The sequence below is a fragment of the Ursus arctos genome, unplaced genomic scaffold, assembly GCF_023065955.2.
Source record: "Ursus arctos isolate Adak ecotype North America unplaced genomic scaffold, UrsArc2.0 scaffold_23, whole genome shotgun sequence".
NCBI classification, from domain to species: Eukaryota; Metazoa; Chordata; class Mammalia; order Carnivora; family Ursidae; genus Ursus; species Ursus arctos.
The window spans coordinates 34,402,608-34,430,436 of NW_026622908.1; the positions used below are offsets into that span (position 1 = coordinate 34,402,608).

At 37.5% G+C, this 27,829-nt stretch overlaps 3 protein-coding genes and 1 pseudogene across 3 annotated transcripts; 1 reads left to right on the top strand and 3 right to left on the bottom strand.

Annotated features, from left to right (window-relative positions):
• The first annotated feature begins 1,721 nt into the window (after window positions 1–1,721).
• Window positions 1,722–2,726, top strand: LOC113246557 (olfactory receptor 5I1-like). The gene has a single exon (XM_026487167.2). It carries the CDS (start codon window positions 1,722–1,724, stop codon window positions 2,724–2,726), a length of 1,005 nt encoding a protein of 334 aa, XP_026342952.2.
• A 4,443-nt stretch (window positions 2,727–7,169) lies between these two features.
• LOC113246486 (olfactory receptor 5W2-like) lies at window positions 7,170–8,108 on the bottom strand. The gene has a single exon (XM_026487083.1). The coding sequence runs from the start codon at window positions 8,106–8,108 to the stop codon at window positions 7,170–7,172; it is 939 nt and encodes a 312-aa protein (XP_026342868.1).
• Window positions 8,109–17,230: 9,122 nt separating this feature from the next.
• On the bottom strand, window positions 17,231–18,022 carry LOC113246487 (olfactory receptor 5W2-like; annotated as a pseudogene).
• Window positions 18,023–25,312: 7,290 nt separating this feature from the next.
• Window positions 25,313–26,248, bottom strand: LOC113246535 (olfactory receptor-like protein OLF2). Its single transcript, XM_026487133.1, has one exon. The coding sequence runs from the start codon at window positions 26,246–26,248 to the stop codon at window positions 25,313–25,315; it is 936 nt and encodes a 311-aa protein (XP_026342918.1).
• Between the last annotated feature and the right edge of the window lie 1,581 nt (window positions 26,249–27,829).

Here is a 27,829-nt window from a genome sequence, read left to right on the forward strand (position 1 = left end):
TGAATCAATGGTTCTTGTTCAGTTCTAAGCTAGAAGAGGATTCTCATTTGGACTAGCAGTGGAGGTGGTAGAGATGTATACCAAGATAGGGGTCATAGAATAGGCATAAGTTATAGGAATTGATAGTAATTAAATTTTGCTTTAAGCATGTTGAAATATGCACATGCCTTTTATTAAAGATTTTATTTATTTGACAGGTAGAGAGGGAACAATTTTATTTAATCATATATACAAATGTATATGTCTAACTTAAAATTTTATTCAATCATATCTTGATTATGATTTTATTCAATTATATATACACAAATATATATGTCTAACTATTATACAAATATAAGATGGAACCATGTCAGTGATTTTACTTCATTTATTCATTCATTCAACTGTTCCAACTAGTATAAAAGACAATGCGAAGAATTATAGATCAAGAATTCACAAGTAAATAAACAAATATATACGAAACTGGCTTTTTCCACAGGAGGGAGGGAAATCGATTGTCTCTGCACTGGACAAAATGTGCGTGTCTGTAGACAAGTACCACATATGTTGCTATGGGTTGTCCAACAGTTTTGTAAACTAGAGCAAGGGTGATGAAAGGCAGGAAGGTAGAGAAATAGTAGACGAGGATTTTTCAACATCTTTTACAATTTTTCACTGTGGAAGGCATGGGAACATTCCTGGATATCACCCTCCCATTGCCTGGATTGAATTTAACACATTTGTGGGCATGAGGATTTCTCTGGTTTTATTCCATAGCTTGAATTCCAGAAAGATAAAGCAGATGTCTGGATTGACTCAGAATTGCTATGCTGCCAGCTTCAGAACCACAAAGGAACAAGATGTGAGGAGATTGAATCTGTAGAAGGACATTCATTGAACACGTACAATTTGATGGGAAAGGTACTGTCACTCTCTTAGATGATGGACTGAAACTCGGTGCTTCATTGGCCGGACCAAGGTCTCACAACTTCTGAGCGACAGAGCTGGGATTCAGTGATTTTTATAACTAATGCAGAACCTTTCTTCTTTCTATTTTATCAGTGGATTTCAAACAACTCTTAGGAGTTCTTTTGTTCTTTAGAGGTGAAGCCACATCTCAAGGTGAGAAACATAGAACTTCTGCTCCTCTGCCTATACAGGGCTCCACTTGGAACAGCAATGCTGTCTGTTGTGAAAATAAAAACAACACAAATGGGGACAGAGGCTAGTTATTCAGTTTCCTGTGTAATCATGTACTTAACCACTATTACTTGACATTGGTGGAAGATGAGGAAGGGGAAGAAAGTGGAGTTCAACAACTGAGTTGATGGTGGTGCCCCTAAATATGGAAAACAATAGCTTTAAGCAGTGGAAGTGATACCTCGTCAACTTAATAAAAGTTTGAAAATCTGGGGCGCCTGGGTGGATCAGTCAGTTGAGCATCTGCCTTTGGCTCAGGTCATAATCCCCAGGGTCCTAGAATTGAGCCCCACATTGGGATCCCTGCTCACTGGGGAGTCTGCTTTCCCCTCTCCCTCTGCCTCTTCCTGTTGCTCATGCTTTCTCTCTCTCTCTCTCTTTCTCAAATAATTAAAATCTTTAAAAAAATTGAAAATCTGAAAACTTGAAATGCATCATACTGCACTCGCTGTAGATGTGCTTAGGTGTTACCAGGATGCCGAAGTGGATTTAGAATTACTCTTGTATTTATTTTGACTGTTTCATTTCTTATTTTTTAGTGAATGCTGAGGTTTTTACTAATATTGCCATCATTACTGTGCCACAACCTCGGAAGTCCAGGGTCGCTGAAGAGAATGGAGTTCGAAAACCATACTGTGAAGACGGAGTTCTTTCTCTTGGGATTTAGTGACCATCCAGAGCTTTGGAGGATTCTTTTTGCTGTGTTTCTTTTTATCTACTCTGTTACCCTCATGGGGAACCTTGGGATGATGTTATTAATCACAACCAGTTCCCACTTGCACACCCCGATGTACTTTTTCCTCTGTATGTTGTCATTCGTAGATGTATGCTACTCTTCTGTCATTGCCCCCAAATTACTTGTGGACTTGGTTTCCGATAAAAAGACCATTTCTTACAGGGGCTGTGCTGCACAATTATATTTTTTCTGCTCTTTGGTTGACACAGAATCTTTCCTCTTGGCTGCCATGGCTTATGACCGGTACATAGCAATCTGCAACCCACTGCTTTATACGGTTATTATGTCCAAAAGGGTTTGCTGCCAGCTTGCCATTGGAGCATTTTTGGGAGGTACCATGAGCTCAATTATTCACACTACTAATACCTTTCATCTGTCTTTCTGCTCCAAAGAAATCAACCATTTCTTCTGTGATATCTCCCCGCTCTTCTCTCTGTCCTGCACTGATACTTACATGCATGACATTATTCTGGTAGTCTTTGCTGGTTTGGTAGAAGCTATCTGTCTTCTAGCAGTCCTTCTCTCTTATGTCTGCATCATAGCAGCTATTCTTAAAACAGGTTCTGCTGAAGGAAGAAGAAAAGGGTTTTCCACTTGTGCCTCCCATCTGACTGTAGTCACGATCTACCATGGTACCCTCATTTTTATTTATTTGCGCCCCAGCACTGGTCATTCCCTGGATATTGACAAAGTGACCTCTGTGTTCTACACATTGATTATACCTATGTTGAATCCCCTAATTTACAGTCTAAGGAACAAAGATGTCAAAAATGCCTTTAGGAAAATGATCAGCCAGAAATTGGTTTCTTAAGGAAGAATGAAACTGAGCCTGACAAATTTTCAACAATGGCTGTTCTTTGACCATTGGTTCTAATTGTTGAGAAAGTTAGTTTAATATGGATGTTCCCCAAATCTGTGGGTAATGAGGTCTCAACTACAGAATAGGGCCCAAACATAACATCAGAACCAGGTCCTGTCACATTACTTGTATTATGTCTATCTCTTTATTATTTTAAAGTTGACATTTTTTTTAAAGATTTTATTTATTTATGTGACAGAGAGACAGCCAGCGAGAAAGGGAACACAGCAGGGGAGAGGGAGAGGAAGAAGCAGGCTCCCAGCCGAGGAGCCCGATGTGGGACTTGATCCCAGAACACCAGGATCACGCCTTGAGCAGAAGGCAGACGCTTAACGACTGCGCTACCCAGGCGCCCCTTAAAGTTGACATTTTTAATATATATTCCAGGAGTAGATTTACCCTTTGCATAATGTCCTATATTACATATTTTTACCCCTTTTCTCTTCCATCCTAAATTTATTGCAATTATTCTCAATATTGGATAAGCCATTAAAATATCACAACCTTTTTTTGTGTGGAAGAAAATAAATGCAATTTATTGAGACCATTTTTCAATAATTTTTTTTATTTCCATGTAAATATGTGTGCATTGTAGCTTAGCTGTCTAACTATACTCTCTCTAAAAAAATCTTCCTCAAATTTTAACTCCTACGTGATTTTTTAGATCAGTTCAATTATAGATGGTAGGTCACATCCAAAACCTCACTATAATATTAAAACTCTTAGAATTTTCTATCTAATCTTGTAGTTGTTTGTGTCTGTGTTTTATCCCTCTACTAGGCTTATCGTTAATTATTGTCCCTTATTTGATACATTGCCTCTTTATTACAGTATTTTTTCCAGTGCAGATATTGAGTAAATTTTTATGAAATAAACATGAATATATTTGCTATTTATTGTTTTTAATTGAGATTATATATCTATCATTATTTCTCTTGCAGTTTTTTTGTTTGTTTGTTTCCTTCTCTGGAAGGGTACTGTATACACATGTGACTATTGCAAAATATTGTCAAATATGGTGACTTATTAAAAAACAATTTGAAAGTATCACCAAAATTAAAGTCTGGCTCATAAACTATTTCCTCAAGAATAGGTTCAGTCTGAAGTCTCTTGATTGGTAAGAAAACAGCTGAACTTTCTGAGGGAGGCTATCCTCTGACAGCAAGAGTTGGGATCAGAAACTAACAGACGGTGGGCTCACAGTTAGGTGGGCTGCTGGGACATGACCCTTAGACAAGGTGTGGCAGAAAGTCTAAAGAGAGTGCTGAAGCAAAGGTGAGGTTGAAGAGTGGGAAAGGGTAAATTAGAAAAGCCATCTGACAGTGAAGATGCAGACTGAGTTACAAACCAAAATCACAATTCTATTCACTGCAGTGGAAACTCTTTAAAAGTAGGTTTTTGTCTGTACATCTCAGTGGTGAGGTAGGGCTCTGGTCAATGTGGGCTATCAATATGGAAGAGTGGAATGCAGCTTGATGCCTATGAGAATCAAGTGTTTCATTTTAAATACTGCGCAGAAAATGTTCACCAAAGTGTATGGGTTTATCACAACAGATGAATATTTGTTCTTTTGTTGTTAAGTGTATATTGGTTCATAAACCTCCCCCTCTCATCCCACAGAGGGTAGGGAGAGATGGAAGAAAGAGGAAGACCACTCCAGATTGGTAGGTGGCAGGTGTAATGAACTTACATATGAAGCTTATATTGGGCAGCCATAACATGAGCAGACCTCTACTTCTGCCCTCCAGAATCTTAAAAGTTTATATAGAGGCCTTCACTGGGTTCAGTCATGTGTACCATCCAGGTGGTCTCAACACCACATCGATCTCTCAAGGCTATGTCCTCAGAACAGTTCAAACTGTGGGATCGGTGGGCAGAATGCACATTCCAAGGACAGGGGAAGGGTGAGGATCCTTTTGATTCCTTGGGTCCAGCTCACAGGTCAATCAGTGGTCACATCCTCTCCATGACCTCCTCCAGCCACATCCTATTTCAGCTGTGGCCCTTGGGATAGGGCCACACAGGATAACAGAAAGTGTGGTACTCTGGGATTAATTATCTAAACTCATTTCTTGGCAATGTGGGGTCTGAGACTGAGATCAGAAGTACAGTTTCAGGCGTCTGGCCTAGACATGGGAAGAAATCTTTGCTCAGCTCCAACCAGGAGTAAAGGAAACATCAAGAAAAACTAGTCCCAAGGTGGCTGGGCAGAGAGCTCCAAAGAGCACCTGAGGCTACGAGGTACAACTAGAATCTGAATAACTGGGTGAGGAGGCTCTAAAGTGGATAAAGATGGATCCTGGAGACACAATTTCATGACAGGACGCCATGAATGATGCCATGTTTTCTTGCCACTTGAGTTTAGTTTCTTGAGTTTAGTTCCTGAGAGGGAGTTAGTTGGCTCTGAATGATCTTAGAAACTCCATTATCATCCTCAGATAAATAGATATATACCTGATTATAAAAATATCTATGTCTTTATAATATATATAGTAAAGCCAGGTTAAAGAGATGAGGACACTGTTAACAGGATTAGTAATCTACAGTCACACAGCTAACAAGTAAATGATAGTATGTGGATGTGAACCAGGTCTGTCTCCCTCCAAATTTCTGTTCTTACCCTAAACCCTCAACCCTCTCTCATCTTTACCGTGTTTTCAAATGAAAACAAAGCACAAACAAAAACAAAAACAAAATCCTGGTTTCCTGATTGTATGTAAAGGCTATCAAATTTAAATCTTAAAAAAAAAAAGATAAAGAAGAAAAAATAAATATCTGTTATTCTTACACATATATGAAAGCTGGCCAGTGAATCCAATTTTGTGTAACGTGAATGGGTTTAATCCTTACAGATAGGAATATATTTGATACAATTTCAATAAAGTACATTGTGATGGGAAGGGATTTGGACAGTGATGGAGAGGTCCTGATAAATGATATGTTCTATGAACGACAAATAAATAACTTGAGATTGTAAAGTAAAATACTCAATACATAATAAAATACTTTGATTTGTCTTAAAACTGTTCAATCAGTAATGGAAGACTAATAACTTGCTGAAAATTGCATCTTTTAAATTGCATCTTTTAAATTTAATTCTTATGGTATTTTGAAGTACACTTAGCCTATTTCATACACTAAAGGAATACATAAAAATAGGGAAGAAAATTTAAATGAAAAACCTTGTACCACCATTGCTGCCTCCTCCTGGGACCAGGAAAAAAAAAAACACCTTTCTGTTCCCTTCTTGACAATTAGCTAAAATAAAAAGAGTACTCTTGAGAACCTCTTGTTATGTTTTTCATAAATGGATTAATTCTTAATTGATGCCTGTGTAAACAACACATACAATTACTTAAATTTATGGAAAAGATACAAGATTACTTAACATCCAGGTACTCAGCAAAGACCATTATTAAAATCGTGTTTATTTCACAGATGCACAGAGATCCAATTATTACAATTAGAATTTTTTGTAAATATTATTTTGTTCTTTGTTTTTTTCATTGACCATATTATTAAGTTAATAAATCTTCCTTTCACTTAAACTGTATCAATTAAGCTTTTTTAAAAATTTTATTAGTGAAATGCTATGAACACATCAAGGGAGACTGAGCCATCTTTCCAGTGGCCTTTGGACAAGGTGAGGGTCCTTTAGCCCCAACTTTCCTCTGTGCAGCTTCTATGCAGTTGTCAACAGCATCATATCTGTTCTCCAGAGTGGGGGCAGGAAGGGAAATCCACAGGCCATGTGCACTGTGAGGTGGAGTGTGAATCTAGAGCAATTGATCCTGGGGATGTCTGCTGATGTAACTGGGCCAGAATGATGAGGAATACGTGGTCCCAAAAAAGATTTACTGCAAATGATCCCTGTCCCTGATGGTTACTTCAGCCTAGGCCAAAAGAAAAGATGAACATACTAGAATAATATTTAAAAAGCAAGTTTGTGCATGTGTGTGTTTGTGTGAGTGTATGAGTGTGTGTGTGTGTGAATTTGCAAAGCCTCCTTTGCATCAGTTTTTCAGGGGACACTCATGCATTTATTTAATAAGTGTTTTAAATAACATTTGGACCTGAGCTTTGTAAATAATAAAGTAGAAATATTAGTGAACAATACTGGAAAGGGCATTGCACTCATGGAACTTGGAACAGAGAAGGCAAGTGTAAAAAGATCCTTTTTGCAGACCAGCAATTGAACCTGGTATTACTCTTTCTTAGTTTGAACAGAAGATCAAGATCAATAATGACTCTTCCACACTCCATTTAGGTATCATGATAAATAAGAGGAAACATCTAGAAGGTTGTGTTGGTGAGACTATAGGAATGTATGTCAAAAGACCTCGGCTTCGGTTCACAAAATCTTTAAATAAATACCATTGGGTGAAAAATACAACCTCACCCAGACCATAATTTAGTGCGGATTGCTTTTCTCAGGGCACCTTTCACATCCTTATTCCTCAAGCTGTAGATGAGTGGGTTTAACATAGGAATGACCACCGTGTAGAAGACAGAGGACATTTTGTCCGTGTCCATGGAGTAGCTGGAGCTGGGCCGGAAATACATGAACAGGAGTGTGCCGTGAAATATGGCCACCGCGGTCAGGTGGGAGGCGCATGTGGAGAAGGCTTTGCGTCTCCCCTCGGCTGAGTTCATCCTGAGGATGGTGGTGATGACGTAGCTATAGGAGAGGAGGATGGTGATGATGCTGCAGCCTACCACACAACCGATGAACATGAACATCACTATCTCATTGATGGACGTGTCTGAAGAGGAGAGGGCCAGCAAGGGTGGGATGTCGCAGAAAAAGTGATTGATGATATTGGAATTGCAGAATGACAGTCGAAACGTGCAGCAGGTGTGGATTGCTGAATCCACTAAGCCCACAAAGTAGGCAAGGGACACGAGCTGGAGGCAGATTTTCCCGGACATGGCGACTGTATAGAGAAGTGGATTACAAATGGCTACATACCGGTCGTACGCCATGACAGCCAACATGAGACATTCCACATCTGCAAAGACCCCGAAAAAATACATCTGAATTGCACATAAATTATACGGAATCCTCTTTTGCTCAGATAAGAAGTCAGCCAGCATCTTGGGAGAGACAGTGGAGGAGTAACAGACATCGCAGAAAGACAGATTGCTCAGGAAATAATACATGGGCGTGTGGAGCCTGGAGTCCAGCTTGATCAGCAAGATCATCCCTAGGTTGGCAATGACGGTTATGCCATAAGCCAGCAGGAAGAGCACAAGGAGCCCCTGCTGCACATCCTTTCTGCCAGACAGTCCTAGGAGTGTGAAGTCAGTAATCACAGTGCAGTTCTCAACAGCCATCACTCAGATCTGGGAACGCCTGGTTGTGAGAGAAGGAAATGGACCCGGGATTAACATCACTTTACTGTAGTAGATAAACTGCTGGTCCTTTCTATTTCTCTGTATTTAGGAAGAGAGACAAGCAATGTCAGGACTGTTTAGGTGAAGCAGACTGTCCCGGAAATATATCTAAATCAATAGAAACGATTTGATAATGATATTCCCTGTATTTGTACAACACTGTACAGAATTTGTAGCACACTTTCATCCAAATTAAATGGTATTTGCGTGCCAACATATGTTGTCTTTATGATAAGTTTTGCTAAATGTTATTCTATAAGGAAATTAATGTTCTCATTGTTTGAGGCAATAGTTCTTATAATTATTTGGCCAGATAACCCTGTGTTCAGCAAGGCATTTTTTTTACATCTAATAGAAATATTGTTATAGTCTGTAATAGAGAAACATAGCTGAGAAGCACACATAATGAATGTATTCCTTTGTTTTCCCCCCAAAAGCCAAAATAGTGAGCCATATGAAAAATTCTTTCATACAACATGCTTCCACTTCCCCACTCACCCCATGTCCTATCCAGTCTCCATAAACAAGGGATAGAGCCGGTCTGAGATTCAGGACCCACTGGAGCAGGGAGGGTATGGTTGCAGAAGAACAGGGTGGAGGGTGTCCATGAGCAATCTCCAAAGTGGACAGACAGGAACATGCCAGGGCTAACCATGCTCCCTTCTGACAGCTGCTATTGCTCAGGGGACATTATGAACAACATTGGGCTCAAATCATAGAGATTCTCATAGCAGGTGACAGATCAGCAAATGAAGGAATGTGCTTTACTGTGTGAGTCTCCCTGCCCCAATGTACTAGAACCTTCATTGTCTAGTTATCAACAGTTCAGATCTGTAAGACACGTGAAAAATACTCACGTGCACAGTCCCACACCCCAGAGAGATTCAAGTCTCAACTGTACCCGTTCCAACTTCCCTAGACTTTTTAATATTGTTTTATTTTATCCCTTTTACCTTTAAATGTCTCTGAAATCTGCTTCCCTTTACTTTAAAAAAATGGTGGTTGAGAGGTCAATTGAATTATATGTTCTGCTGTTTTATTTTAACCAAAACTAATGATATCGTATGTAATATCATACAAGTCCTCCTCTGTTTGTGAGAAGTTAGGAAAAGTGAAGATGAAGTTAGATGAAGAAGAGATAAAAAATATCTGAATAACGATCGAGTGATCAATGTGCAAGTCTCCAAACCCTTGGCTTAAACTCATTTAAATATCGGTCCCTGTAGACACGTATTTAAAAAAATGCTTCCTTAAAAAATTTAAAAATATAGTTTTTTAAGAATATATAAAAATACAAGTAAGACATTAAAAACAATAAAACATAGGTGACATCTGTGCAATCCATACTTGTTTTTTTCCCCTGCTTTCTACGTGCATATTTATTTTAAATAAGCAGATCAATAAAAGTAATTGAAATAAAAGTTTGTATAACATATCATACATTTCTTTGGTTTTATATCATGTTTTCAGTTAAAAAAGGACAAAAAAACAAAAATTTAGAGTATAAATCAGAGAAACAGCAAAAAATGTTAGTACCAGCCCCAGAATTTCTGACCTCTCTTCCTCACAGTTCTGTCTGCAGGAGGCTTCAGCGTTGTCTCCTGACTAACCTGGATTATATAATCATCTCTGCGTCTGGTCCCTGGGTGCTCAACACTTGGTCTCTCAGGAATAAGCAAGGTACCTCATACCGTGGTGGTGTATTTTCTGATATTTCATAGGGTTAAGGTGATCAAACAAGAAATACAGACCATTAAAAAAAATTATGTCCCTCTCTACCTTACCACCTAAAATTATACCTATTTTAAGAATAGCAGAATGACCCCATTCAACAAGCATTCCTTATTTCTAATTCCCCAATCCCTCTTCTCTCCTAGAATTGATTTTTGTGATAATTTCATAATTTACAAAACAAATACACACCCATTCATGCCCAGGTACTTACACAGATACACAAACTCTTTCCCAGTAAAGACATTTACAAGGTAAAGATTTTTTTAGAAACAGCAAAAAACCACTGGACAATATCACATTGCCTATTGATAACATTTTGTTGTCAATATTATGGAATTTTAAATTTTCAAATAAGTGATGTCACGATATAAACATTCTTTATATACATAAATAAGTATGATGAATGCAATGTATTCCATTGTATTTATGTACATTAATTTATTCTATCTATCCTCTGCTAAGTGACCACTTGATTTATATACAATTCTACATATCATAAAAACTTTGATGCGAGTAAAATTATATAAATATTTATCATATCCATATATTTTTATTTTTTATTTTTATTTTTTTAAAGATTTTATTTATTTATTTAAGAGAGAGAGCAAGAGAGCACACGAGCAGTGGGGAGGGGCAGAGGGAGAGGGAGAAGGAGGTTCCAGCTGAACAGGGAAGCTGACTTGGGGCTCGATCCCAGGACCCTGGGATCATGACCTGAGCCAAAGGCAGGTGCTTAACCGACTGAGCCACCCGGACACCACCATATCCATACATTTTTAAAAATAAATTCTATAAATGATTTTTAGGAGCATAGAAATTGACCTTAAATAAAGGCAATGTTGGCCTTTTTACCATAGCCAAATACTTTATGTTATCTAATTATAGGCACAAATTATGATGTATTTCATATGTATCACATGTCCTGGCTTGTCTCTAACCACTTCATATCATGGTACAGAAATTGAAACTGAGAGTTTGAATCTACAGAAGTTATTCACAATCGATTGCCAAACATAGTGGAGTAAAACAAATTTTGTCTTAAAAAACTAGCACTCTAAATCCTCTGATAGAATGTGATAGTATGTATGTGTTAAAGTGACATTTGAAAATTCACAAATCCCCCAAAGACTCCCCAGATTTCCAATGGAACTGAGAGGCCATTCAGTCCCAGTTCTCCACCAAAGTTAGGATCCCAATGACTACGGAAGGCAGAAGTGTTGTCACATGGGAGGTAATCCAATTTAATTATATTAGCTGGGTACTTGAATATTATTAATGTTGGTGTGAAGAAAAAGTGATTTGAAAGCACCCTGCATTGCACAATTCCATGAATCAAACAGAAAAGAAAGAAATTTTATTTCCTTAAGCTTGTGAAACCTGGCAGTTCAGAGGAAAGATCTCTATATTGTCAGTTATCTGAGTCATAGTTTATCCTGTGTGTGAACCATTGCTATGCACCTGCAAGCACAGGTTGTTATGTATTCTTTAAATGTGAACTCTTGACTAATGTTACAAAAAATGTAAAAACATCACATATATTAGATTTTGAGGCAGGTCATTTAATCGCCACAAACGTGTAAATGCAAAATTTGTGTAAACAAGCAAAAAAAAGTAGGATGCACGAGGCGTCTACCAGCTTATGCATCCCAGCGCTTCAGGTATTTTCGTATTTCTCCGGAAACCTCACCTGGAGTCAATAGAAACATAGGTTTTGCACTTTTTTTTTCCACTTGTTTGTCTTTGTTATAGAATTTCCCCTTATTATCTATAAAACTAGATTACCCTTCAAGCAAAGTCAATGAAATGAATATATTTTCAATTTTTGGGAAAGTGATTGTCATGACAATTGTTAATGCATTTTCCTAAATGTATTGTTATTCTTTGTGTGATGATCACAGTACCAAATATCAAATGTATTTCCTCTGGGAAATATTGTTGAGACAACTCTCAAAGCTTCTAAACAATTGCCAATACCTTGCCATTAGATGAACTCAAGAAAACGGTGTATTTGCGTTAGCTCAGCGCTTTCCTACTGTTCCCTATGTCTCTTACGTATGTTTGGAGGAGATGGAGTCATCCTCAGTCACCTTCTTCTGATTCTTTTCCATACTCATTTTTCCCATAGGTGTTTCTCTGTCTGCAGGGAGGTCACATCTCCTCGGGCTGCACTCTGGTCATAGGGGAGCCAGACTTGAACTTCATAAACATGGTCGCCCCTCCAGACTAGGTAGTCTAATCCTAGTCGCCATTAGATCTGGAGCGTGTGTGGCAATACATTGCACAAAATTGGGTAATCTAAATTAATTCCCAAAGGAATTTGTTTGTGAATAGAAAATAGCTTTCTTTAATTATGAGGGGAAAGGCTAAAGGTAAAATTTAAGAAGTCAGAGACAGAGAAGTGGGAAAAAATCTTTAAAGAACTCCCTTGGTGCCACTGGTGCCCCTAAACATGGCACCACATAGGAACTGTCTACTGTCAACTCCTTCCTTCAGGGGCATGTGGGTGGCTCAGTCGGTTGCACTTCTGACGCTTAATTTTGGCTCAGGTGCTGATCTTGGGGTCATGAGATCAAGCCCCACTTAGAGCACTGGGCTGGGCATGGAGCCTGCTTAAAATTCTCCTGCCCTCTCTCTCTCTCCCCCACCTCCCTCATGTGCTCTCTCTCAAAAAGAAAACAAAAACAAAACAGAAAACAAACAAACAAACAAAAGCCTTCCTTCAGACAGTAGTTTTCTGGCCCCGAGTCATGGGCTGTTTTGAGTAAGTTCTGTGCATGATACTGGTACCGAGCTCACTCAGTCTTCCTATTACAGGAAACGGGAATCAGGAGTTGTGGATTGCTAACGTCTCTATTCTATAAGCAAGCAACCCATTTTAGTAACATACAGGACAATTATTGAATGAAATACTTTCTCAAAGTTGCATGCTTTTTAACTTTACAGCAATACCTTGAAAACATTGTATAAAATAAACTGCTAGAGACTTTAAAAATTAATACGAAATTCTGCAGTTGTCTAAAATCTGATAGTAAATATCTTTAATTTTAGAATTAATCTTGAAGTTGCATGTGTGTGTGTGTTATTTAAAAAACAGCTAGTGACTTTTCAGAAATAAAAACATCCCGGCACACATAGCCTAAACACGAACCAAAACACGAATGTCACAGCATTTCAGAGACCATGAGCCCTAACGCAAATTGATGTCCAATATGATAATTTAGTATTTTTTTAATCTATTGAAGTGAAATCATTTGGTTTGTAACCTTGTATGTCTTACGCTCTTTTTCATGTATGTGATTCCCTTATGCTGTTGCACGTGGTGACAGTTTATTCTCTCTCTTCGCTGTGTGGTATCCCAATGAACAATCCTACCCTATGTTATTGTCAATTTCTGAATAATGGAACAATCATTTTTGTACAAGCTTTGGGTGTCCATAGTTGCTCATATGTATTGGATATAGAAGTAGGGATAGAATTTGGGGACCAGCTATAGTAGCTCCTGCCACAGTTTTCCAAGGTTGTGCGTCAGTTCTGATCTCTGCTGTCAACCTGTGAGAGCTCTAATTGTCCCACATCCACACAAGTACTTGATGTCAATATCGTGAATCATTTTCATTTTGGCCATTCTTTAGGTGGGTCAAGGTATAGCACTGACGTTTTAATTTTTAGCTACCTGAATACTAATAATGCTGTATCACCATTTCTGTGACGTGTCTGTTAGATCCTGAATGCAGAAAAGAAGCTGTGTTTACAAGGACTCAGCCTTTGCCCGCTCCCACTTTCTAGCGGATATCATTGCCATTCAGGTCAACTCAGCCTCGAGACACAATGCCATTCTTTTGTATGAAGAGGAAGCCACTTGTTGGTTTGTTTACTTACCTTTTTTAATATTTCCAATAGTGGGAATAGGTTTACACAACAATAGAATCACCAGTATAGGGAGATGGACCATGGCAAGTGGAAAGGGCCTTAGAGATAATCTAGTGAGAGATCCTCTTTTACAGAGGGGGGTGAGGTCTAGTGCGGAAAAGTGAGTGGTTGAACACCATAGTGATTTTGAGTTGTATTTGGTACCAGGTTCATAGCATATTTCTGGAAAAGAATGTTCAAAGAGGATTAAAGTTGCTGCCTCTGGTTTCACATAGGAGCAGCCACGCACTGGGTTATTGAGCTTTACCTCTGTTGTATTCTAACACATGGCGCTAGACACCACTAGCATGCATCTGTCTGCTCACTGGGTGGTACAAATGCCCAAATCTACCATCACTATGTCATTTTGATCCTTAGGGATTGCAGTACAAGGCTGAAGGAAAGGAATCCAGGTACAGAAGCATGCCTATTATATCAATAGTCATAAGTAATGTAATACTGGATAATAATTCTCTCATCAGGCCCTGGTGGCTGTGTAAGAACCCTGTGATGTAGTCACACAAAGAGTGGAAGGGAACTGGTGAGGAAGGAAGTAAATGAGCCAGAATAGACCAAAGTCTTTTAATGTTTTTCCTATTTCTGTAAAATCCCATATGGAAGGGTTAGTTCAGGCCATCTGGCCCAAGTTCCTATTTAAGTCATGAGTCTACTAGTCAACATTCCCAGTGAGTGATTTTTTTACTCTCTAATTATATAATTCAGGGAGATGAAGCCTACAATTAATTAAATTGGTTTCTTCCATTTTTAGACATACATTCCTTGAGCTTAAGATATCTCATGTAATTGGTTTATGATTTCCTTCTCGTCAGTTCAGACTCATTAGATGTGATTGAAGAGGCTGATATGCAGATCAAATCAGTCTTTACATGATATTACTGTCATATGTCATGTGGAAGGATGATGGCATATTTCCCATTTCTGAATTAGAAGCTTCTGATCCACTGAAACTCTGCTTGGTTTGGACTTTAATAAATTTAAAAAAAAAAAAGGCTTTTGCTATGTTGCTTCCCATAAGAAAGATTAATAAAAGAGTAATGATAAATTGGGAAAATATGGTACAAGTGGGAGCTCTTAAAACTTTTTTTCCCCAAAGAAACCTTCCCCATAGATTTTTTTTCCACCACCATATTTTCCCCGCAATCTGTCATAGTTTCCCACAAATGCCACCTTTAAAGCAGAGAGCCTTTCGAAGTTTGCTTCTGAAATTCTTTCTGAAATCCTTTCACGAAGGACAATTATAATTACTTAAGGGGTACAATCTAATAGATACTAAAGAGTGTCGTTGAGTCTTTCATGGTCCTGCAAATACACAGCCATATCCATGTTTTCTCAGCAAGCTGCTTCTGGTGGTTGACATCAGAAAACTTGAGCAGAGCCAAATAAAGAAGAGCACATCCAGAAAGTACACAGATGATTTTTTCTTTTTACTTCCCATGTAATTAATATAAGTAACTTTATAAGTTTATCACTTGAGTATCTGCAACCATTTTTATGCATTTTCTTAAAAGCTATTAAATACATATATATAAGGCACACATTATAACCTCAATTGTATTTCGACAAATATCTAATGAACATTCAAAAATGTTATCAAATGTGTGGTTTTATTATTTATTTATTTTTCCATTTTGTGTCCCAGACATGATAAAGGAACTGGATTGATAAGAATGGTACTCAACCTGCAGCCAATGTTCATGGTCTAATGTTGGAGACAATGGTCAAATCAACTGAGCCATAGGTACAGTGATGCCTTGAGGAGAGTATTATTTATAAGCCACAAAGAGGAGCATTTAACCAGGATCGAAAAGGCAGAAGAAGGAAAGAAGAGCCAAGTGGAAGTGACTGAGTTGAATTTCAGCACAAGGATGTACTTTAACAAGACCTTCCACTTTGGACTTTTATCCTTCTCTTGATGGACTTTGAAGGGGAGCAAAATACGCCACACGGAAATATACCACTTTGGCTATTGATTATTTTATTTATTTTTTAAGATTTATTTATTTATTTATTTGTTTATTTATTTATTTATGAGAGAGTGTGTGCATACACAAAAGGAGTGGGGGGTGTATGGGCAGAGGGAGAGGGAAAGAAGCAGACTCCCTGCTGAACATGGAGCTGTCTTGGGGTTTGATCCCACAACCTGAGATTATGACCTGAGTGGAAACCAGGAGTTGGATGCTTAACAAACTGACCCACCCAGGTGCCCCGGCCATTGATTATTTAAAATCAAAGTTATTAAGGAACAGCAGGTGCAAGAAGGACACTCTGAGCTTCCTTTGTCTTTCTGAAAGCAGGAAATAAATTTCCTATGTGAAAGGTACTCTCCCTGCACCAGGAGAAAGAGAGAACTCTTCATCACCAAAGAGGGAATTGAAGGCTGAGAAGCCTGTATAAACAAACTCTGTTACTTCTTTACTTATTTACTACCCCGAGACCAAACTTCTCTGTCAAGTCAATTCTTCACAAATGTATTGTTTCAAAACAAAACACAAAACAAAACAAACAAACAGAAAAAAAAAAAAGAATGTATTGTTTCTTTGTCCAAAAAATATAACAGATACCTTATTTGGCCACTTCTTTGAGTCTCATATTTTTATGAGATCCTATACATATGAAGTTGAATTTGTTTTTCTCCTGTTAATCTATCTTATATCAATTTAATTATTAGATCAGCCAAATAACCAGGAAGGAAAGAAAGGGAAAGTTTTGCTCCCTTACAACTACATCACTTCTAAGAAGACATTGTCCTATCCACCTCAGGATCTGTAATTCCAGCCTCTCCATCTGGATTCTTTTTTTCTCCCCATCCCCATTGTATCCCTCTTCACCATTTAGATCTGAAACAGGATTTCAGGGAATCTCTTCTTCTCTGCACTCTACAGGTGGACATTTTGCTTGAACTTAGAGTTTCTTGCCTTTTCACTTCAGGGAGATTTAGAGTTTATCAAGAATATCTGTAAGATTATTTAACTAATGTTACTTACTTGTATTACATTATTGAATTCATTGGAATATAAACTACTGGACTCACCATGAAACGCAAGACACCTATAGTGCAAAAAGGTGTATGCTAAACACTTGTAGTTCTTAGAATAATTAAATTAATGCGTAAAATAAACAACTAATGCAAAATTAGCACACTAAGATGAAGACTGGGAAGTTTTCCAAATATTAAACGTGACTTATTTAAAATGGAGACATACAATAAAATATAGCATATTTAGGAAACTCCATATATTGGCATAGTAAAACACTGTATTAATTAAGGTATTTAAGACAACTTAATAGTACAGTCTAATATAGTGGTATAACAGAAGATCTGAAAACAGAAGAGTATGTTTGTGTGTATATGCATATAAATATATATTTATTTATACTATATGATGATTTACTTAAAATCAAATTTTATTTTTCAGTTTTTCCATCATCTCCTTCACATTCTTGTTCCATCGGCTATAAATCAGAGAATTTAACATGGGAGTCACATGAGTATAAAACAAAGAGTTCACTTTGTCTTAATCTAGGGAGGAGGAATAATTTGGTCAGGAATATATGAAAAGCATAGTTCTCCAGAAGATTGCAACAGCTCCTAAGTGGGAAGTGCAGGTGGACAAAGCTCTGAACCTCCTCTCAGCAGAGTGTATCTTCAAGATTGACAGGATAGTAAGAGTCAAGAACTCCTAAAATGGTGCTCAGTTCAATGAAGACAAAAACATTAAAAATAATGAAATCATTGACCTGCGTATCTAAGCAAGGCAGCAATAGGAGAGGAGAGATATCACAGAAGAAATGATGAATCACATGACATATAGAAACATAAGTGACATGCTAATGTCAGGGTATCAAAGCATCTGACATTACCACCATGTAAATCCTGGCCATGAGCAGAGAGAACAGGGGTGGCCCATGAATTTGTACCAATCAAAGACCATCACACAACAGTAGACACTCAGAATCTGCAGGTACAGAAGATTAAGAATTGCAGAGCACAGCCAGTGACGGAAATTGACTTAATGTTGGCAAATAGATCCAGCAGCATCTTGGGTCCAATTGGTGTGCAGTAGCAGAGGTCACAGAAGGAGAGGTGGCTGAGGAAAAAGTACTGGGGTGTGAAGCTGGGAATCCATCCTAATTATAAAGAGCATTCCAAGATCTGCCAGGAAATTTATGTGTCTAGAGACATGGTACATGGGTTCCCTTTGGGGTCCAGTTATTTGTAATTCCCAGGAGAAATATTTCCCTGTCCATCTTCTTTATTCTTGTTGTAAGCTCTTACAAAAATAATCAAGAAGATGATAGTTCAGAATTAGACTCTTCTGGATATATCCAAAAAGTATTATCTCTAAGATAGAACATGATTTGTTTCTGTGAACTGTCTTTTTTAACCTCAGAAAATTGCCCGTGTTGCTTTTATTTATTTTTTTAATTTACTCTAAATTTCTGTTATTTAAAAGATTTTTTCAAAAATGCTATTTTTTACTACTTATTAATTTTATAATAATGTGGATCAAGGCCTTGGATAAAGTTTTTTTCTTTAAAAAACGTATTTCCTTATATGTAGTAGAAATTAACACTTTAAAATTAAAGAGGAGAAGTATCATTTACTTATGAGAACCCTTTTCAATAACTCTCCATATTTGGAAGATGCTCTATAAATCATTTATTTATTTATTTTTATTATATTCAATTAGCCAACATATAGTTTTACCTTAGCTGGATACTTCTTTATTATTGTTGTTCAATGGGTTGGTATATTACACAAATCCAGGGAGCACATAGAAAATAAGTAATGTAACAATCTGTTTGTTCTCTGTATTTATAGGTCTGATTCTGCTTTTTGTTTGTTTGCTTTTTTAGATTCCACATTTAACTGATGGCTGCCAGAGGAGAGGAGGGCAAACTCTATGAAGAGGAGTGAGAAATGCAGACTTCCAATTATGTAATAAGTCATGGGGAAGTACAGCATAGGGAACAGAGTCCATGGTACTGCAATAGCATCCTATGGTGGCAGATGGTAGCTACACTTATGGTGAGCATAGCATTAAAGTATGGACCTGTCGAATCACCATGTTGTACACTTGAAACTAATGTAATAGTGTGTGTCAACTATATTCAAAAAATATAAGAAATGTAGTGGCCCTAAAGTTGTGCAATGTGGCAATGTTGGGGGGGACTCACTGTAGTAGCCGTATTCTGTGTGATACTTTACAATATGTGAATCATTGCAGGACGCTAATGCGGGGGCCGTGTCAGGCCACCCAAAATGTGCCACTTTGGCATATTGATTAGTTATTTAAGAGACAGCCTGTGCAAGGAGGACACTCTGACTCTCCTCTGTCCCCCTGAAAACAGGAAGGAAATCTCCCATGCGAATGGTATCCTCCCTGTACCAGGAGGTGGAGACACATCCTTATCATCAGATACAGGAAATTCAGAGCCTAGAAGGCTGTATAAACAACCTTTTTACATCTTACTAATTTACTACCACAGACCAAGTTCTGTTTAGCATATCTTACTTAATTGAAGCTTGCAAAGTTCAGTTTTCTTTGTCCTGCCAATTTCTTGCAGATTTATTGTCCCCTTGTAAAAATAATACAAAAACTGCCTGCCTTGGTCATTTCTTTAGATCTCAATTTCATTATCAGGCCACCATGAGCCTATAATAAAAATTCGTGGGTTTTTTTGTTTTTGTTTTTGTATTTGTTTTTGTTTTTTACTCCTATAAATCTGTCTCATGTCAATTTCATTCCTAATTCATCTGGAAGACCTTAAAGAGTAGAAAGAAATTCCTTTCCTTCACTAATAACCACAAGTGTATATGTGTCACTAAAGTCCGTTGACTGCAGTGTACAGTAATGTATTCCTGCTCTATGTGTTGCCCCACTGCAGGTAATTGATTTCCTTCAAATGAATCAAGTAAATGTCAGATCTGTATATTCAAAAAATAATTTATGAAGTTACAAGCATAACCAGTGTATGGGCACAAATTTTCCAGGTGATTTTCTCACGTGAGTCCTCACTGGGGACTAGACAGGGGTATAGTCTTTTTTTCATGGTTCCTGTAAATCTAGACCACATCATAGGTTAAAATCATTAAAATATTCTTGATGTGGGAAAAATGGCTTTTAGTGATACGTTTCAACAGCCTTTTCATTTATGACTATACAAACATGCTGAATCTGCTACCTTAGGAGATATTATTGAGGCCAAGCTCGAACTAATTGTAATGATGTGCCACCCATTCAACTGCAGACACCAATGCATTTGTGGTACCCTAGAACTTTACTACCATTATTTACTTCTCCGGTTCATATTAAAGGAATGGGATTTATCCTTAGTCACTTAATATGATTCTTTTCCAAACTCATTTTCACATCAAGTGTTTCTCTGTCTCTAGGGGTGACAATTCTCTTCAGGTTATGCTCTGTTTAGATAGAACCTAAATTTACCTCCCTAAACTTGACGGCCCCATACACCATTTAGTCTAACTTCCCTTTAAGCTTTTCCATTCAAATCTGAGCCTTAGTGACTATATTATTATTAAAAATTGCATAATTAACATCTCAAAGGATTTGTATTTAATTGAAGATGACTTTCTTAAATAATGAAAGAAAATGACTTAGTTGCAAGGTAAGATACCAGAGACAAAAAAGTGAGAAAAGGAAGTGTATCTATGATTCATTATTTGTGTATAATGAGTCATGGAACACTACATCAAAAACTACGGATGTACTGTATGGTGACTAGGATAACATAATAAAAAAATATTATTAAAAATAATAATAAATAAATAAATAAATACAATAAAAAATAAATAAAATATAAAAACAGTGTATCTTTTTTTTTAAAGATTTTATATATTCATTTGACAGAGAGAGAGACAGCCAGCAAGAGAGGGAACACAAGCAGGAGGAGTGGGAGAGGAAGAAGCAGGCTCCCAGCTGAAGAGCCTGACGTGGGGCTCGATCCCAGAACTCCAGGATCACTCCCTGAGCCAAAGGCAGATGCTTAACAACTGAGCCACACAGGCACCCCTAAAAAAAGTGTATCTAAATGTCTTCCCTGGTGCTACTGTAATCAATATAGGCAACTATCTACTTATAAAATCCCTCCCTCAGAAAGTAGTTGTGCAGCTGAGTCATGAGACTTTGAGAATATGCTCAGTGCATGACAATGACACCAAGGAAAACGCAGTTTCCTAAGTCTCCTTGTTGTTGAAAACAATATTAGAAAGGCTTACAGGTTAAATAAGACATATCTGCCTTAGTAAAAAGACAGCAATTTTCAATAAGAAAAGTCATAGTTGTTCATTGAAATAGTCTATTCTATTCATTGTTGTTCATTGAAAAGTCATAGTTGTTCATTGAAAAAGAAAGAGCTACATAGTTGTTCATTGAAATAGCCATATATTTTACAAAATATATATTGAACTTTATTGTCTATGTGGCCTTGCTGGAGATAAAAGTTTATAATAATAAAATTCTAAAGTTTCCTACAATCTAAGGGTGAATGGACTCTGCTTTTGGAAAACTGCTTGATATTTAAAACATGTATAGAAAATAGTTAAATGATAAGTATACTCCTGGATAAATGAAAACAAAAGAAAAAACCTGTAGCCAGGACACTGACCAAGAAACAAAACATGACCAGAATGATCAAAGCCTTCCCCTTGCTACTGCCTAAGTTACTAGTCTCTTATGCCCAAGCAGTATTTACTTGCTTACCTTTTCTTTCCTTTTTTTTTTTCTTAAAGATTTTATTTATTTATTTATTTGACAGAGAGACCGCCAGCGAGAGAGGGAACACAGGCAGGGGGAGTGGGAGAGGAAGAAGCAGGCTCCCAGCGGAGGAGCCTGATGTGGGGCTCGATCCCAGGATTCTGGGATTACACCCTGAGCCAAAGGCAGAGGCTTAAGGACTGAGCCACCCAGGCGCCCCGCTTTCTTACCTTTTATCATAAACAGATTAGTTTCATATTTTTTGAGCCACACATAAGTAGATGCCCGCTTCATATACTGTTATTCAACAACATGCTTGTATAACCCAATACATTCATTCTCACTGTTGTGCAGTATTCCTTTATACAGATATAGCATCCACTGATTTTTCTACTTTCATGTGGATAGGCAGTTGAGTTATTTTCCCTTTTTCTATTCCCAATAACATCGATGTGACCGTTCTTGCATATGTCTTCTAGCAGAGATATACATTTGTTTATATTGGGTATAAAACCAGGAATAGGAAATGTGTGTGTGTATTTGTGTGTGTGTAAAATTTAGATTTACTTACTTTTAGAATACGATTTTCCAAAGCAGTATGCCAATCTCTACTTCCATTATCCCATTATCAATGAGTGAATCCTGTGTGTGTTTCAAGTAATATTGTCTGCCATTTTAATTTTAGCTATTCTGTAAAGTACATGATTTCCCTGATGATGAATAAAGTTGGATATTCACTTTTAAGAGATGTCTCTTAAAGTCAAAATGAAGAATAGAAAGTCAGTTGAATGGACCCATCTTCACAGTATGGGGGCTTTTGCAATCAGTGCTCTCTGTCTGTCATCATTGCCAATTCCATTTCAGGTCATATTGGCCTGGGATTATAATGTAGCCCCACCCATCTGTTATATCTCAAATCTCCCCAAAGGTAGAAGTGGCGTTATGCCTTATCCATTTATAGAGTCATATCAGTATGGGTACTGAATGTGCCATCTGGAATGCACAATAAGGATTATTCAGTTTAAAACCCTTTATCGATAGAATGGGAACTGGGGCCCAAAGAAGAAAATGATTTATTGAAGGTCACAATTACTGTGACTTATAGTAGAGATTCAGACCCAATTTTGCTGTCATTGCTTTTCCAGTACACAGCATGTTTGCAGAGTTTAAGCAAAAGTTGCTTCCTCTTAAGAAAGAGCTACACAATTACCAATTTGTGAGAATTATTGCTGTTTTGATTTAACAAATTTTCCTAACCAGCTTTTCTCCATATGGAGCTGATTGTACCATGGTACATATTTCCTAATCTTTTATCATCGTAACATTAGTGTTTAGGGATGCAATTCCTGGCCAGAATAAGAAACTCTTAAGAAGAAACAGACCTATAATATTGACTCATTACATACAGACATTGATAATGTCTTACTTGAACTATAATTGCCACCATTGAAAGTGGGTATACTATGAGAAGCATATGAGTTATGGATAAAGAGAGTCTAGGAAAGGGTTAAGATTGAATAGGTAATATGAATTAAAGTATTTTGATACTAGCATTTCCTGACTTTCAATGGAAAATAAAGATATAAATCTCTTGCAGGTCATTATCCCAAGTCCCTACTTCAATCATTAATTCCCTGAAGTTCATGCTAAGTGGTTACTTTTCCTCTTCTATTACAAATTCAGGCATAGGGGTTCATACATTTTACAAATCAGTCAAATCCCTTTTTACACACTCTTCTATTGAACTTAAAATATGTTATTTAATAGATTTAAACTTTCTTTCTCTAATTCACACGGTAGACTTAGATTTGCTTATAGGAACAAGAATGCAGATCAAATCCATTACAGTTATCTATGGGAAGAGCAGTGTGCTAGTAGATGGTGTCTTTATGGTCCTGAGATCGACACCTGTCTGTGCTTGGCTTTAGTTTGATTCAAATGAAATTCTGCCATGCTCCCCTTCAAGACAATTCTTAATCCATGGATAATATTTCAGGGAAAAAAAAACAAAAACTAAAACTAAAACTAAAACAAAAAACCCAACACATGGGATAACTGAGAAGAGATTGTAACTAAAAGAAGCATCCCCTGTTCCTTTTGTTTGTTGGTTTGTTTTACCTTTTTACCTCCCCTTACCATGTCCCAGAATCCCAGAAAAAAAAAAATTATCCTGGACAACCGAAGAAGTCTCTTTGTCCTATGTGGGCTTTATTGGCAATCTGAAAGGTTTTCACCAAAGCCTTTTACAATGGCACCTAGGTAGCCTTAGGCATTGAATGACTTTTAGCTTGTGTAATTGTAGCAAACATTTAAGAGTTCCACTGAGTCTTGTATGGCCCTTCAAATGTCTGTCTTTGTCCCTGCTTATTAAACAAGTCACTGCTGTGATTTGGTCATCTGCAAACTAGAGCAGAGCCAAGGTCAGTTGCAAATTTCTTGTAAACACCTGGATAAGAGCTCTTTGGTTTAGGGGCGCCTGGGTGGCTCAGTCATTAAGCATCTGCCTTCGGCTCAGGGCGTGATCCCAGGGTTCTGGGATCGAGCCCCACATCAGGCTCCTCTGCTAAGAGCCTGCTTCTTCCTTTCCCACTCCCCCTGCTTGTGTTCCCTCTCTCGTTGGCTCGCTCTCTCTCTCTCTCTCTGTCAAATAAATAAATAAAATCTTAAAAAAAAAAGAGCTCTTTGGTTTAATTATTTCCCAAATAATTTGTGTCTTTAACTTGCCCTTATGTTAGCGTCCACACCATTTTATGTACACATACAATCCAAAAAAAGTATTTAAGACACATGCTTGACCTCAGTGAGTTTTTTTCTTTTGCCTCCCATGAATAAACATTCAATAAAAATTAACTCTTTTGGTATCTTTCTTCCTTTCTTTACCCAGATGCTATGTGAAGAGACAAAAAAATGTGCAGTCCTTAAACTCTTGAGTATCCATTTCCCCACATTGAAGGGAATGATTTGGGAAACAGTCACGGATTCAACAGTGTTCTCAGGCACAGGGTGGTGTGTGAACCCAGCTTAACAGGTGCTGGAGGGGAGGAAAACCAGTGGAGGAAGTGACTGAGTTGTGAATTGCAGCACTCCAATCCAGCACACGGGTTGTCTTTAAATTCCACAGAAGTGATATGGTCTAGTCCCCTGAGGCCCCTCTAGTTGCTGAACCATCAGCATAGAAAGATTTCTCTACCTACATGTATCTTTCAGGGGATTCCTGCTTGTCTGTTAGATCCCAGATTATCTCCGTTACCAGATGCACTTTTCACGATCTTCACTCAATGTGAGCATTGTGCGTAGTTCCATACTGCTCAGTCTTTTTACTTTATGGCAATTTCAGTTTATCACCAATAATGTGAATGATTAATTAATATTAGTCACTTCCATTAGATGACGAGATTCATTAGTTAAAACTACTGGATTCACTATATAATACAAAGTGGAATAGGTACTGAGAAAACTCTCAATCACATTTAGAAAATTCAATCCACGCACAAATGAAAGATTGAGGAAACAATTATGAGGCAAGCTAGGAGTCCAGAAATTTTCAAATAAAGAGTACCAATGCAAAGTCAAGACATAAGATGAACCACGGCGTGCTTACGGAATGACACATTCGGGTACATATTATAAATATGTACCGAATGACACATTCGGCGGGAACATATTATAAATATTTCCTGGATGACACCACATTAGTTAAAACAATTTCAATTTTTATAAATTATAGTGTAAGATTGGGAGAAAAATACACAATATAAGTTTTCAATGAAACCACTTTTTATTTTTAAGTTTTTTCAGGGCCTCTTTCACATCTTTGTTCCGTAGGCTATAAATCAGAGGGTTTAGCATGGGAATCACAAGGGTGTAAAACAATGAAATAATTTTGTCTTGATCAAGAGAGTAGGAAGAACTCGGCCGGAAATACATAAAGAGCAGAGTTCCCTGGAAAATCGCAACAGCGGTTAAGTGGGAGGTGCAGGTGGAGAAAGCTTTGAACCTCCCCTCAGCAGAGTGGATCTTTATCACTGCTAGGATGATATAGCAGTAAGACACAAAAAGAACTAAAAGAGCAATCAGTTCAATGAAGCCAAAAATGGTGAATATCACTAACTCATTAACCTGTGTATCTGAGCAAGACAACAAGAGGAGAGGTAGGACATCACAGAAGAAATGGTTAATCTCATTTGATCCACAGAAACATAACCGGAATGTTAGTATCGTGTTTACTGAAGCATCCGCAATTCCCACCAGGTAAACCCCAGCCATGAGCAAGGAGCACACTCTGGTGGACATGTTGGCTGTGTAGAGCAAGGGGTTGCTGATGGCCTTGTACCGATCAAAGGCCATCACTGCCAGAAGTAGACACTCAGAATCCACAAAGGAACAGCACACCAACCATTGCAGAGCACAGCCATGGAAGGGAATTGACTTGTTTTTGGCAATGAAGTCTGCCAGCATCCTGGGTCCAATTGCTGTAGAATAGCAGAGGTCACTGAAGGAGAGGTGGCTGAGGAAGAAATACATGGGTGTGTGAAGGTGGGAATCCGTTCTAATTAAAATGATCATCCCGAGGTTTGCAACAAGAATGATGAGATAGACAATTAGAAATGTGATAAATAGAGTCACTTTAACTCCAGGGTCATTGCTAATTCCCAAGAGAAGGAATTCATTCACAGAAGAGCAATTTTTTCCTTCCATTCTTCTTGATTCTTCTAAAATGCTACAGAAATGATCAAGAAATGGTATATCAAGATTTTAACTCTTCTTGACATTCACAAGAATATAATCTATATGTCAGAAAGGATCTATTTCAGAAAATAGCCTGGACAAGTTTCACTGTTCTATTGTTGACAAAGTGTTTGGGATAGAATTTAGAGAAAGTTTGATTCTAAATTTGGAGACAGCCCACAAGATACATGACTTGTGCGCACCTTCCCTGAATTATCTCAGTGGTCAATCATGAATGAAGGCTCAGCGCAGGTCAAATATAATATGAAAGTCACAGCTAAATTAAAGACAAACCTGAATATATGTCCTTTCATCTGAAAAATAAATATATCCAATTGAGTACGAATTACTCTTACTGAGTTCTTCAAGAATCAAGATTTGTTTAAGACTGTTTTAAATTTGGAAATAGTAAACATATCTCTGTTTCAAAAATATTGAACACTTCGATGTTTTTTACTGCTTTGCCACATTATTACTTACACTCAGGAGTGGTCTGGTGCCAAAGGTCATGTCCCTTGACCAGCAGAGGAAAAATGCTAAAAATAAATGAAAGCCACTTAACATATACAATTCCATTTCTTTCGATGTTAAACCTGACCTTTTCATCAAAAATAAGAGATGGGAGGGGTACCTGGGTAGTGCAGTTGGTTAAGCATCTGACTCTTTCTTTCAGCTCAGGTCATGATCTCAGGATGGTGGGATCAAGTCGCTCTGCACTCAGCAGGCAGTCTGCTAAGATTCTCTCCCCCTCTCCCTTTACCATTCCCCCTGCTCTCTCTCCCACTCTCTCTCAAATAAATAAATAAATCTTTAAAAATAATAAAGATGGGAACAAGAAATATATATTTTTTATATATAGGCTTCTGTTTGTGTATATATGTACATATATGCATGCACCTGTCTTTCTGTTGATATATGAGAATTGGAATATAAGTGATGGCCTGAGTTTGTTTTGGATTTCCATAAACGTGGTATGTGGTTCATCTGGGGCTGAATTCATACAAATTGGTATTTGTGTTGTGAAATATGTATCAATTTTTATTGGTTTAAAAACCACAAAAAAATCTAAAATTTGCATGTACCCTTTCACATGATTAAATAATGTTTTTCTTCTTTGCTTTGTTTTAGGTATAAGTAAAACTATATATTTGCTAATGAAAATTACTCCAAAACACCCTATTTTAAAAGAAATATATATTTTTGCCACTAGATTGCAGATTATTACCCAAAGGAAGTAAAAAATATTCACTTACAATTTTCTAAATATTTGATTCCTCACTTTTGCAAATGGAAGGTTTTTTGTTATTCATTCTTTGAATTTGGTGACTTGGATACCTACTTGCGATGAGCAAGTCTTTCGGCGCTTGCCGCTGGTAGCTGAACATCACCGACAGATTGCATTTTGTTTTTATTTCGTGTCCTTTGGGACTGAAGTCTCTCAAGCCTCTGCCCTCACACTTCTATACGAAACAAACGTGATTAATTCGATTTCTAGTTCTGTATTTTCCCCCGTGAATGTTGCAACAATTTTAGCAAAGGCTGAATTTAAAG

Bases quoted from the DNA above. Each gene is read 5' to 3' on its own strand.
- LOC113246557 (XM_026487167.2), top strand. From the start codon at position 1,722: ATGCTGAGGTTTTTACTAATATTGCCATCATTACTGTGCCACAACCTC.
- LOC113246535 (XM_026487133.1), bottom strand. From the start codon at position 26,248: ATGGAAGGAAAAAATTGCTCTTCTGTGAATGAATTCCTTCTCTTGGGA.
- LOC113246486 (XM_026487083.1), bottom strand. From the start codon at position 8,108: ATGGCTGTTGAGAACTGCACTGTGATTACTGACTTCACACTCCTAGGA.